This window comes from Microtus oregoni, unplaced genomic scaffold (genome assembly GCF_018167655.1).
Source record: "Microtus oregoni isolate MIOR12 unplaced genomic scaffold, Mior012 000010F_ref0000083, whole genome shotgun sequence".
Classification (NCBI taxonomy): domain Eukaryota; kingdom Metazoa; phylum Chordata; class Mammalia; order Rodentia; family Cricetidae; genus Microtus; species Microtus oregoni.
In genome coordinates, this window is record NW_024543069.1 from 19,590,482 (window position 1) to 19,605,033 (window position 14,552).

A 14,552-nucleotide genomic window follows, 5' to 3' on the forward strand; every position below is an offset into this window, starting at 1 on the left:
GTGTTTCCTTGAAGTCCCAAAGCACCTTCCCTGTCCATGCCTGCTCCTCTTCCTAGCCATCAGTTATCAGTCTATCTGTGCTACAATCCAGGGCTGCCATTGGGAAGGCTGTGGGGACCTGTGCTCACACTTACTGTCTCCTCCCACACAGCCTAGCCTCCCTTTGTGAGCTAGCTTTTTCTATAGATACCCCTGAGGACGCTGCCTGCCCCTCAGCAATAGTGTCCTGCCTTCCCTGCTGTGTCTGTCACTTACCTGGATGAGATTATAATTGTTGCTACACTACGTAACTCATCACATTCTCTTTGAGAGCAGAGACCATGGATGTTTTCTTTCAAGTTCAAATCCTCATTGTTATCCCTGTGCCTGCCTTATACTATGTCTAACTGAAAAAAAAAAATGAATGAGTGAATTAATGAAAGGGAACTGAGACAACTATGTTGCTGTTCCCATAGTATTTGAAGTAACTGAAATCAAAGAATAAAAAGAGTCGTATGCTTAATTTACAATATTCTTATTTGAGGGAATAAGACACTTTTTATGGCTTTGGATATATAGTAAGGTTTTTGAGGTGTGAGGTGGGGCGGCGCAGGACAGCAGTTGACAATTAAGAAGGAAAAGGGGCTGGAGAGGTGACTCAGCAGGTCAGAATGCTTCCTGTTTTTGCAGAGGACCCAGGTTCAATACCCAGCACCTACATGGTGACTCACACTGTTTGGAACCCCAGTCTTTGGGAATCTGACACTTCATCTGTCCCTCCTGTACACCAGACACATACTTGGTGCACAGACATATATGTGAGCCAAATACACATACACATACAATATAATAAAATAAATAATCTTTAAAAAGCTTGCAAGAAGCATAAAAGAATATGTATGTATGTTGGCATTTAGAGGTTAAAGTCAAGGGATAGCCTGATGGCTTCATGTGTCTGGAATTCAGATTGCACTTACTTGTTTTGCAATAGCACATGGCTTCTATTTCTTTCTGAATGAGTGTATGCTTGCTTGTGTGTGGAGGTTCATTGAGTGAGTGTCTGTACATGCATGTGTGTGGAGGCTCATGTGCGTGCATGTGTGTGGAGGTTCATGTGTGCATGCATGTGTGTTGAGGCTCATGTGTGCATGCATGTGTTTGGAGGCTCATGTGTGCATGCATGTGTTTGGAGGCTCATTGAGTGAGTGTGCATGCATGTGTGTGGAGGCTCATGTGTGCATGCATGTGTGTGGAGGCTCGTGTGTGCATGCATATGTGTGGAGGTTCATGTGTGCATGCATGTGTTTTGAGGCTCATGTGTGCATGCATGTGTGTGGAGGCTCGTGTGTGCATGCATTGCGTGGAGGCTCGTGTGTGCATGCATTGTGTGGAGGCTCGTGTGTGCATGCATTGCGTGGAGGCTCGTGTGTGCATTCATTGCGTGGAGGCTCGTGCGTGCATGCATTGTGTGGAGGCTCGTGCGTGCATGCATTGTGTGGAGGTTCATGTGCGTGGAGACTCACTGAATGAGAATGTATGCATTCCTGTGTGTGGAGGCCCAAGGTTGATGGTGGGAATCAGCTTTGATCTCACTTGCATCTTATTCTTTGCAGTAGGGCCTCTTGCTTAAATCCAAGGCTTATAGACACAACTAGTCTGGTTGGCATGCTTGCTCTGGAGATGCCTGCCTTTACCTCCTAAGCAGAAAGTACTGGGTAATTCCACCCTGCCAGATGTGGGCTCTGGGGATCCGAACCCTGGGCCTCACACTTGCACAGTGGCTACTTTAATCAGAGTGCTCTCTCTCCTGTCCTGTGGCTTCCATTTCTGATGCCACCTGGACCAAAATGTCCCCAGAGGACAACCATATTTCAGCTTGGAGAAGGCAAGAGCGAGGTGGCACCTCTCTGCTTCTCCACCTCAACTACCCTCGTCTCATCTGAATAATGCTGACTTTATTCAAGGTAGGCACACACCCAGTTGAAAATCTGAATTTGGCTACAGAAAAAAGAGAGATGCTCTTGGTCAATGACATTTTATCAATAGCTGCCTTTGCCCCAGGTACTCATCTGGGCAGTGGTGGCCAGTTGAGAGCTGGAGGGGTCATGGTACTCTTCTATGGGGAAACCCAGGACTTTTCCCAAGAGTTTGCATAACTGACATTTATCTTGTGTCCCCTGTGAAGTATAGAGGAATGTGTTCCCTTGAAGCCACAGTGGCTGCTTAGCAGTCGGAGTTTGTCACCGTGCTTTGAAGGTGCCTGGCAATTCAGGCTGCAGTGAGGTCAGCTTGATTCCAACTGCCCTGTTCAAGCCATCACTGTCCCCTCCCTGCACAAACCTGCCTTGGTTACGGCCACACCCCATGTGCTACCAATCATGGACTAGAGAATCACGACTGCCTTTTCCTAGCAGTATTATTTTGGAGAAGAATGCAAATGGGGATGGTGTTTGACATGCTGTCTTTGCTTTGCTCCTTGATGTTCTCTCTGGACCCTGACAATCAAGTGATGTTTGTGCTAACATGTTGTTTGGTCCCTGTGTTGCAGGCTCCTGTGGCTGTCTTGTCATGATATTGTTTGCCTCTGAAGTGAAAATCCACCGCCTGTCGGAAAACATCGCAAACTTTAAAGAAGGGACCTATGCCTACAAGACGCAAAATGAAAACTATACCACCTCGTTCTGGGTGGTCTTCGTTTGCTTCTTTGTTCACTTTTTGAATGGGCTCCTGATACGGCTTGCTGGATTTCAGTTCCCGTTTGCAAAATCTAAAGACACGGAGACTACCAATGTGGCTGCAGACTTAATGTACTGAAACGTAAATATCTCCATAATTCCTCAATAAGGAATGGACTCGCTTTGGCCATGTTTCAGTATGGTTAACTTCATCGGTGCGTTTAGACTTCTTAAGCACCAAGCCTCTGCACCCTTCAGTTATGTTTACAGGCTATGTAGTAGGGATTCTGGCTAGAAAATAACGGAGGCAGAGGGTGGCTTCGGAAAGGTGCTTTGCCTGGTGGCTAACCGCTTGCACAGTTAGTCCACAGCAGCTGGATAGATGGACAGATGTTTCCTCCATTTACTCACCGAAGGGTGAGATGCATGGCCCACCAAGGAGAACGCCACAGGCTCTCGGAATATCTTTTAATAAAGCAGATGTTATTTCTAGTCTCCACATATTCGTTGTCACAGATCCCGGAAAGCGGAGGTGAAGCTGGTGTCCTAAAGTCATAGTGCCCTGAATCTCTGCAAGGGTTCTTTGTGACGGTTTGTTTAAGGCATGCCATTGCGACTATGACGGTCAAAACTAGAAAACCTTTACAAACAAGCCAGCCAGGATCAAAGGTATCTTCCCTTCTGCATCTGAATGCTTGCAGTAGCCAGCATTGCAGCAGCCACCCAGGCATGGTGGGAAATGCTCCCGACTAGACAGCCTGGTGAAAGCGACCCACCCACTTGAGACAGTTTCCGGCTTCCTGTCTGCAGCACTAATGAACTCCAAATTATGAACAGTGTATAAATTCAGAACCGGGTGGTATTGAGCTGTGCCATGGCAGTCATGAAGCGTGATCCAACTAAATTCTTTCCCCTTGAATTGTCCACCAAATTAATCTGCTGGTGACCAAAGGCCACAGTGAATCTGAAACTGACCCTTCTGTACTCTTAGTGTGCTAGCTAGCCTCAGGAAAGCACCCGGAAAAGAGCAAAGAACAGAGAGGATGTCACTATACTATGCCTTGGCCATGAACACGAGAGCTCACAAAGGGTTTGGAAATGCTCAGGAAAACAAACCTGGAGCTAGGAAGAAGGCTCAGCTGATAGAGTGCTGGCCTCAGGAGCATGAATATCTGAGTTTAGATCCCGGGCGCTCATCTGAGAAGCCTGGTGGCACACATCTGTAATCCCGGCACTGGGAAAGCAGGGATCTGGGAGCTCACCCGTGACCCAGTCAAACCTAGTCAGTGAGTTCCAGGGTCAGTGAGAGACCCAAGAATAAGATGGAGGTGATTGAGACAGACACCCAAGTTGACCTCCAGCCCCATGACACCGCACTACACACACACACACACACACACACACACACACACACCACACACACACACACACTTCATCTTAGTATAATTTACAAGGAAGGAGTTATTGTGCACCTGAGATAACCGCTCTGATAGTGGAGTGTTGTTTACACACAGACATTAGAACACACTCTGCAATTTCAAGATGGAGTCCTTGCACCTTAATTCACCACACCTGAATGTTTCTAGAAGCCCACCAGGTAGTCTGTCCAGGAGCATGCACTTGCTTCACGTACTTGCTTTGGTGATGAGCTAATAATGCCCAGGCCTGGAAGTCATGAGCCGAAATTCTCAGGCTCAAGACTGTGTTAGGAGGGGAAGGGGAGGATGGAGGGGATGCCTCCCCGGAACTCCCATGGCTCTCCTTCCACCTCTTCCTCACTTCTCAGACGCCTGGAAAACTTCCCTGTAGCAGCAAGCTTATATATATATATATATATATATATATATATATATATATATATATATATATATATATATAACAAGCGTTTGCTTGCTCTCTCTCTTCTCTAAAAGGAAAACTAGGGACAGACACTGAAACCTAATGAGAACCTCACAGACAGATTAACCATAGTCCTTCTGCCTAGACAGGAGCAGAAAACAGGCTCTTTAAAGACGTCAAAATGACCATGAAAATCAAGTCACCACACACACACACACAGTCTGCACACTCACAGTTCACACTCTCTCTTTGTCCCTCTTTCAATAGATAAAATGCCTGGGGTTGCCCTGAGGTGGGGCCCTGGTGTGACACTCTTTTGTCTGCTCCTTCATAGGGATCAAAGGCCTTGAAATTGACAGTCATTTTGCTGAGCTCGGCCCCTCTTCCAGTTGGTGGCCAGCATTCTCCTGAAGACTCAGGGCCCCCTGCTGGCCCTGGGCTGGCAAGCACCCCGCCAAGGTTAGGACCCAAGCACTCAAGCGTGGTTACCAGGCACCAAACTATCAAGGCTGTGACGCTGCCTGGAGGGGGTACGTGTCTAGGGAAGAGTCCAGGGGTGTTCCCTCGAGGAAGAGGAGAAAGGTCCCATATGAGTACATTTGTTGCCAGGATTAGTTCTTCCAAACAACTGCTTTTACTGTTTTAATGGGTGAATACCGCTGGAGCTCAGTAACTGAAAATGCAAAGCCACGCTTTAGGACTGCAAGGGGACATCTTGTAACAAAGGACTAATTTCATTCCTAACTGCACACGGAGTTCTTGGCCTTTTTATTATTTCCCATTGCATCATCATTGATTTGGTTTCTTGATTTAGGATTACCGGCTGAGTCACCAAGTCCTACTCTTTCTTCCGTCCCTTCTAACTGCTGGTTTATAGTATTTTTAAGACAGACACCTCTGTGAGTTGCTTTAGTTTTTTGTTTGTTTGTTTGTCTCAGAAAAAGGTGTGATGTACCTTTTATGAATCCAAACCCTGCCACTATACAGCACCTACACAGAGCTAAGGCAACATAGACATAAAAAGTAAGCAGGTGTTCAGATGTATCAACTTGTGACCAGTTCAGAATCCCAGGACCTGTGAGAGGCACTGGGTAATTATTTCTTGAATGACTCTGCCAGTCAGAGTCCTTTCTATTCCAGAGAACCGACTGCTTTTAACAATAGCTAACATTCCCCAAACTGGGTCATCTTCCTACCATCTGACCCTTTCATTTCCCTTGATTTCCAGCTCATTCTGCCCTAACAAGGCCCCAGAATTTCAAAGGGGGAGGGACTATTTTGGAGACTGCATTTCAGCACAGCCAGACCTCCTCCCCAGTGCTGTCGCTGCTTGCAGTGCTAAGGGGAACATGCTGACGCTGGTTCCAGTGAATGAATCAAAGAGCTCCTGAGATACTGGTGGAGCATCAGCTGCATGTCCTACATGGCATGCATGCTCTTCAACCAGCTCCAAAGGTCACAGGGACTGCATTCCTTCTGAAATGCAGATCTTTCCCTCAGGAACTAAATTAAAAATGATAACGTGAGCTTGATCAAATGAAAGTAGAACTAGGTTTATATCCAGATTCTTCCTCGATACCAAAGAAGGAATGGACTTGCTAGCGAGGCAAGAACAAGCGTTTGGGGGTTTTAGTTAGTTCAAGCTATAATAGCCATCGCAAGTTCATCCCTTGTCTGACACATAATCACATCTCCTTATGTCATGATTAATTTCCAAATAAAAAGAATGACCAGGTCATATTTACGTCTACACATGATATAACTATCCCATGGGAAAACTGCAAATATACTACATATTCAACCAGATTATAATTACACCTAATGTGATGCAGCTATTCCTCATTCAACCCCAAATGCACTATGGATTTAGAACAGGAGGGGCGCTCTTTTAGTACCTCAAACTCAAATATGATAACTGTCGGGAGTCTCTTAAGTGATATTACATCATATGGCAAAGAAATCGAGGGGACAAACATCATCTCTGTACAAATGCCTTCTTAACAAAATAGGACATAAACACGTCAGTTACAATCCTTGTTTCTGCAGCTGGTCACGTGGCCTGAGCTTGTATTTATCAATACCTTCCTCTACCACCCGTTCTGTATTTCCTCCACCTCAGCAGTTCTTGGCTCTTTTTCTTGAGGAGTGACCCATAGCTTCATTTCTGAAGAGTCCGTGCCCTTTGTCACCCTGCTTGGATTAGACTGCTATGGTTTCTCATTGACTTTAATCACAGGTTGTGACAGCACCAAGAGATGCCCTAAAGGCTCTATCCCCCGCACTCCAGACATCATCCTTCTTACAGCCGTTGTGGAGACGCAATCCAACCTCCCCACGGTAGTCTGGATCAATCACTCTTTCTAACACGGTTATTCCTTTCTTAGTCTGTTGGTTTAAGAGCATTAGAAGCCCGAAGTGGCCAAGGGGAAGTCTGAACTTCCAGTTCAATGGAATGCTTGTTGTGGCTCCTGGCAGAAAGGCTCCCCACTCTAGAACCAAAACTTCCAGATCAGCAGAATGTAGGGTTATGAAAACAGGAAGCAATTTTTTTTTTAGGTGTCACTAGGGGTGATAATGAGTGGAATTATCTTCTTTTCCACCCCTTGATTCCTGAATCCGCCGATCCTGGCTATGAGAGAAACCATACCATATATTGTTTATATATGTTTAAAGTACATACGACCTTCTGGAGAACCCTGTTCCAGCCCTCCAGGATGTCACCCCCTTATTGGTACTGTAACTGTCTTCAAAAGGTCATTTTGAAGGCCAATTGTTTCAGGATGGTGGGGAACATGGTAACACCAATGGAATCCATGATCATAGGCCCACGGTCGCATTTCTCTGGCTGTGAAGTGACTTCCTTGACCAGAAGCAATAAACATCGCCTGCTTTCTTGGCTTTATCTGAGTGCCCATCTCATCTTTCTGCAATTTTTAAAATGGCTACTTTGAACTCAGAAGTTTCAGTGTGAGACATTTGGGGGCTTTCCAAATCTTTTCACTGCCCAGAGAGTCCAAAGTTCTCATTCTGTGCGGTGCATACACTTCCGGATGGAGATCCTGCTGATGACTCCCTTCAGTTGAGGCACGGCTGAGGTGGAGACCCGTTCCACAAGGCTGCATTTCCAGCCTCTCTGGACACTAGGAGCAACACACCCTGTGCAAATCCCACGTCATGCTCTTAAGGTGCATACCCGTCCCCCCTTTCCCTTTGCTCCGGAATGCAGAGCTAACAGCAGGAGACAAGCTGGGATTGTTCGTGGAAATTCTAGACATCCTATACTTTATTCATAAATATCTTAATAAGCCAGAACTCTTTTTTAAAAAATCGCAATACCAATATCACACATGAAAAATAACACTTTTTATTGTCAAACAAGCAGTACTTAATTTTCCCTAATTGACTTTTTTTTTGAGACTTCAAATATACTCAATACATTATATAATTAGTTGCTACACGTCTCTGCTGTACAGTGACTGGAGCTTTTATGGGAAGGATTCTCAAGCCTCCGATATGCCCCAGTTGCATATTTGGGGATCTCTCTGCCACACAAGGGCACCCCAGTTCCAGAGTCACTGCAGCCCCTGACTCTCAGGGAAAGCTCAGGCGTCCTTAGCCTGTCTGAGGCCTGGCCTGGTACCGAGCAAGACAGCCTGAATGCAGCATCCTGCCTTTTCCCTGAACAACACACATCCTAGTCCTTTGCAGGACCTGCCAAAGTAACAGACAACCTCCACCACTGTCCTGGGCTGGGTCACCAAGAGCCTAGCGTTTCTTTCAAGGTAGACAATGGGTTGCGGTAAGAATCAGGCAATTGGTAAAGCGGAACTGTAAGGATTTAAGAGACTGTCTAGCTCTGGGGCCCGAGGTCAGCAGAGTTTCTAGATGGTTAAATAGAAAGTATGTTCGGTTCTGCAGACCCTTCCATCTCTGTTGTCTCTCCTCATTCCTGCTACTGTGTGCCAACATGTCCATTGACAGTACAGAAACTCAGAGGGTGTCTGTGTCCCAATAAAACTTTATTTAAAGACACCAGTTTTTCAGTTTTAAAGCTTTATTTTTCTCAAACAATATGTAATTATGTTATCAGACCTTCTATCATATATCCTCTATAATATACTATGAAATAGTGTAATATTTCATGTCATAAATGTTCTTTTATAAGTTCTTCAATCAAATAAACACATGAAAATCAGACAAGCACGGTGACCTGTGCCTGTTATTCCTGCACGTAGGAGACTGAAGAAGGTGACCAGCCTGGGCTGCACGGGGAAACCTTGTCTCAAGAAACCAAAATAGTAACAATAAGTTAAGACACAAAAATCACTCCTCAATTACAAGATGTTTCAAAACAGATAGAAGAATAAATTTGGACTGCGGGCTATAGTTTGCCAGTCACTAATGTAACCCATCCATCTTGTATGTTTAAATAGAATTAAACTGAGGACCAGAGAGGTGAATCGGTTCATCCAAAGCTTCGCAGCAGTTCAGATTAGAACCCGTCTTCATTCCTTAGAAGCCACCAAGGAATCATTTGCTATGCACGAATCTTTATTTAAGAAGGATCTGGAAGGTCAAGGGCAAGAACCAAGCTCACAATGCAATAGAGATATTCACTGGCAGCAGCGAACCTGACTGCCACTCCTGTCTCCTAGTAACCATAGCCTCTGATGGAAGAGCTCTCTGCTTTGTTATTTATAACTTATTTCCCAGTAGGGAAGGCGAGGGATCAGATTACATTTAGTTACAAGAGCCGGGGGAATCCTGATCTACCATCTTAGGAGAGGCACAGCCTTAGGGTCACAGCTGCCAGATGGGAGGGACGCTACCTACAGTCTGGTCCCCATTGCTAGCAAGGGTCACATAAGTGGTTACTGCAGGTTGGACACACGTAGCAGATGGTCTAAGAGTGGGAGGAGAGGTGGCCTCCCACTACCTGCGAGGAGCCTTGAGAAGCTTTGACACATGTTATTTCTTATCCAGCACATTGGCTTTCCTGCCCCCCTTTCTAATTTTGTTAACAATACCTGAGGCTTTTGGCTCTCAGAGTTACAAATCTGTTGCCGCTGAAGGAGCTTTCTGTTTCCAAAGAAAATGGAATGTTTTTATGTCCATGAAAGAAGCACAGAGGCTACAAAACCTAACCAGAAACAGATCAGGGCCAGAAGAGGCCCTGGGCCCCAAGTCAACTGAGAAATTCGGTACAACTCAGAGTCTGGGCACCCGGAGCTTATCACAAAGGGATTCTCTCATGCCGTCCAACCCGGTGTTCTGGTGTTCTGTTCACTTACTCAGGCCCGGAAAGGAAAGTGACTTACAGAAGGGCTGCCCGGAAGAATTAACAAACTGGGACTGAGCTGCTTCCTCATCACCTCTGAGACGCTGGAGTGGCCCCTAAACCCAGACAGAACAGCTCAGAGCTGAAAAACCGAGCAGATACAAAGCAGCAACGTGAAGAGCCAGGCAGAGCTTTTGTGTCTCCGGTCTATCAGTGTAAACACCCACGTGTCTGTCACGGCAGGCCAGGAAAACAGAGCAGACTTTTGTTAACACAATCAAGGAACCAAAAGAACAGGCTGTGCCACATTGCTGGCGCTCTCCAGCGAGGAACTTCCAGGCCATCATTTGTAACACGTGATCCTTAGGTTTAATGGCTTGGTGTTCAGAGTGGAGAAAGATGAGCAAACACTCAGGATGCTGCGTGCTCTGCAGTAACCATTTTCCCGCTCTCCTCGCATTCCTTCAGGAAGGTTGTCTCTGTTGGGTTTTGTTTGACTATCCTCCTCCTCCTCCTCCTCCTCCTCCTCCTCCTCCTCCTCCTCTTCCTGCTCCTCCTCCTCCTCCTCTTCCTGCTCCTCCTCCTCCTCCTCCTCCTCCTCCTCCTCCTCTTCTTCTTCTTCTTCTTCTTCTTCTTCTTCTTCTTCTTCTTCTTCGCAGAGTGTTACTATGTAGCTACTATGTAGCTGAGGCTAGCCTGGAACTCCACCACAGCCTCCCAAAAGCAGTGAGATCACAAACCCATCCCTGTGGATCCTTGATACATACATCATTTCCCCCAGGGTCAGAGACTTTGGACACAAAGACCCTTCTCTTCCTGTCGTCTTGAAGCAACCTATTCTATCACTATAGAGAAATAAGTTCTGAGCCAGATGTGGTGGCCTTTAATCCCATCACTCTGGAGGCAGAGGCAGGCGGATCTCTTCTGACTTTGAGACCAGCCTGGTCTACATAGCAAGCTCCAGGACAGCCAAGGCTACAGAGCGAGACCCTCTTTCAAAACAAAACAAAAGGTAAGTAAGTTCTGCTGTTGACTCTGTAAGTTCAGAATTAGTCCACCAGCTCTAAACAAAGATAGAGATTCAGCCTAGCCCACTGGCTTGGGAGACTCTAAGCACAGTCCCTGCTAAGCCACGCCCAGATTCCTGAACCATCATGTCTATGGTAATTTGTACAAAGAGAAGTAAAGGTTCCCAGTACGAAAGGCAGGCTTTAGGGCTTGTGTTGTAAGTATTGGTTGTTGGATCCTCTATGATCATACTTGGGGCACCAAAGGAAAGCTTATCCAGATGGCCCTCCTGGTTTTCAATAATCTATGGGAGATATTTGACAGTGATGTAAGACAGGCCTGGATCAGGTGATTTTGGCTTCTCTGTTGATTAAGTGCCCTGAGCATGTCTGAGACAGCTGAGACTGACCCATGGCAGTAGGTTAAGTGTATTAGATACATTTTTTTGTTTGTTGGTTTGCAGAGCTTGCATTGAGTCCAGGGTTGAAAGCGGACTGTCCTGGACAGGTACATATGTTTGCACACTTGGTCCCCAGCTGGTGGCGCTGTTTTGCAGACGGTGGAACCTTTTGACATTGGACCTAGCTGACAGACAATAGACCACTGGGGGAGGGGGTTTATAGCCTGGCTCACTCCCCACCTTGAACCCTGTATCCCATCTACCAAGATGTGAGCAATCCACTCCACAAGTTTCTGCTGCAGAAGATCAAACCAGGTTAGCCACCGCGCCTTCTCTACCATGGAACTGTGATTCAAAATAAATACCCCTTTGAGTCACATCTGACTGATAATAGATTATAGTAAAAAGAGAAGGGCCCGATACACAAGCAGACTCCTCATCACTAAATTACAGTCCCCCTCTCCATTTTTGACTTTCAACATTTTCAACCCATCTGTAATGGTCACTCATATTTTGACTAACCAGGTCTTAAAACAATGGTCCCAAAGACACCTTGGTAATTTGACAGAATGGATCCCAGAACTCAGAAATCCTCCTTATATTTATCATAAAGGATGCAAACATGGAACAAGATGAAGCCGTTCATAAGGGGAGATCTGGACAGGTTCCAGGAGCAGAAGTCTCTGTCCCCAGGGGAGGAGGCACACCTCCTTCTGGTGCTTAGGCATGATTACCGGCTGAGAAGTATTTCTTAGGGATGTTCTCACCTTGGCATTACTGATGAACCGAGTCATCAGCCTTGGAGTTAAACGCTTTTCACTCCCCAGAGGCCAGAGGTTTCAGTTTAAAGTTCCAAGCTTCTAATCCAGGCCCAATCTTGCCAGCGATTAGCCTGTTCTAAACTGCCAGCTGTGGAAAGAAGGATCATCTCTCTCCTTCGTTATTCAGGCATTCCCACGCTTGTAGAAGCAGGTGCAAAACCAAACATGTATTTTCCATATACTAACCTAGCTTTAAAGGCCTTTTAGGTAATGACTGAGACCCACGGCCATTACTGAGTGGTCAAAGGCCAATGGCCAACAGACTGAGTTAGGACCAATGTCCGTTGACTCTCTCAGGACTTTGGAGTTCCTGACCTGCCCAAGACTCTCGCTGCCACTCAGAAAATAAAGTCAAATAATAAAAATAAATAAAACACAAATACAAAAAATTTAAAGGGGAATCTTAGCATTTAAAAGATGAGAAAACAGATTAAAAGTTTTCTGGTGAGTTGAAGTAATAGGGACGGCGGGGCTGCATCCCCAGCACCCGGCCGCCCCTACAGCTAGCTTTACCCAAAATAATTACACGGACACTGTATTCTTTTAATCACTGCTTGGCCCATTCTCTTCTAGGCTAATTCTCACATATTAATTTAGCCCATTTCTAATCATCTGTGTGTAGCACCCCAAGGTGCGCTTACCGGGGAGATTCTAGCCTAGTCCATCCTGGGTCAGAACTTCATCCCGGGAGCGGGGCATGGCGTCTCTCTCTGAGGCATCTGCTCCCGAGAGAGCTGTGGAGTCTCTGAGCTCACTTCCTCTTCCTCCCAGCGTTCTGTTCTGTTTACTCCTCCCACCTATCCTCTAACCAATAAAATGGGCCAGGGCAGTGCCTTTATTAGCCAATGACCTTCCTCCATCAGTGAGTGAGACAAAGGGAGAAGGGAAGGGAAGAAGAACTAAGCAACTTCTCTCGGGTTACATTGTTACAAGAGCAGAAATGTGACCCTGGGCCTGACCCGTCTTCCCTCTCCTCACTACACTAGCAACGAACAAAAGGAAAATACATCAGCTCTCTCTTACAAAATGTGAACTAGCAAGATTGTTTTAGGAAGGAATATATCCAGAACGTTCCACATCAGAAGGCAGGTCCAGAGAAAATGAATAGCGATACCTACGGACTTTAACCTGCTCCTAAAGACTTTTTCAGAAACAACACTAACAAGACTTTCAGAAGAAAACAGAAAGCCTCTGAAATCCTGCTTCCGTCTTTCCGTTTGCTATCACATGAAAACAGCAAGAGAGAAAGCTGGGGGGAATTTCGCCAGCCAATGAAAATGCTGTGCAAGTCCAAGGCTTACAGATTTGACTTGAAGGCTGAACAAAGAAAATGATGAATAAGATTAGCCATTGCTTTCCAAAGGAGCATGGCAAGTCTGGATGCCCTTACCTTCTCACGCACCCCACCTGCACACTTGAAATCCACACTAGTTTTTCTCCTGGTAGAAATTCCATACTCCATATTCAAACCTCGTCATTGCATCAAAAGCAGTCATGGGCAGGAACATTGGGCGATGCTGTGGGGTAGGGAAAAGGTATAAAATATAATAGAAACTGTACTCCTGTTCTTTCCATTACCACAGCCCTCCAGCCCCAGTCTGGGACTTCCCGGTTCCATCTTCTCTTTTTGCTCTGCTTTTTATATCCAACCCTTCCACTCTATGGCTTTAGACCAGATGCGCTAAAGACTGCCAGCTTCTGCTGGAGGTGCCTACGTCTCGTTTCTAACTCTTGGTATCCAAATCAGTCCTCTACACCTGTGGAATCTGTGCCAGCATCTAACTATAGGGATTTTCTTCACTCTGTATTCTTTGGGTGGGGTCACCATCTAGTTCCCGAAAACGTATACGGAGACTTATTCTTTCTTATGAATGTCCAGCCTTAGCACAGCTTGTTTCTAGCCAGCTTTTCTTAACTTACCCCGCCTACCTTTTGCATCTGGGCTTTTACCCTTTTCTATTTCTGTATATATTTTCTTTACACCTTACTCTGTATCTGGCTATGTGACTGGGTGGCTGGACTTTAGAAGCCTCCGCTCCTCCTTTTTTGCTCCTCCCTCTTCTTTTTTTCTCCTTCTATTTATTCTCTCTGTCTGGTAGCCCCACCTATCCCTCTCCGGCCATTTAGCTCTTTATTAGACCAGTCAGATATTTTAGGCAGGCAAAGTAACAAAGCTTCACAGAGTTAAACAAATGCAACATTAAAGAAGGCAACACATCTTTGCATTCTTAAACAAATGTTCCACAGCACAAACAAAGGTAACACATCTTAAAATAGTATTCTACAACACCTAACTGAAAAGGAGAAAAAAAAGACTGGAAAAGTCGTGAGAGTGTAAACTATCCCCAAGTATCTAACTTGGAGATAGAAGTGGTAAGAGAGCCTGAGCAAGGGATGCTCAGGAATACTGAGTATGCTTAAATGGCCATCATCATTTGATTTAACCAACTCTTGGATTAAGTCGATAGAGCATTTGGAAGATAAACAGTCTCAACAAGAGGTTATACCATGTTCATAGATTAGACTTCTCAATAGATAAAGATAGCAATCCA

The 14,552-nt window shown here is 45.7% G+C and overlaps 1 protein-coding gene across 3 annotated transcripts in view; it reads left to right on the forward strand.

The window, feature by feature from the left end:
* Positions 1 to 2,793, forward strand: part of Clrn1 (clarin 1) — a 34,854-nt gene extending 32,061 nt beyond the window's left edge. For all 3 annotated transcript variants that reach the window (XM_041659526.1, XM_041659527.1, XM_041659528.1), the window contains one exon: positions 2,528 to 2,793. In XM_041659526.1, coding sequence (XP_041515460.1) covers positions 2,528 to 2,793 — 266 coding nt within the window. The remainder of the gene's footprint in view (positions 1 to 2,527) is intronic.
* The last annotated feature ends 11,759 nt before the right edge of the window (positions 2,794 to 14,552 follow it).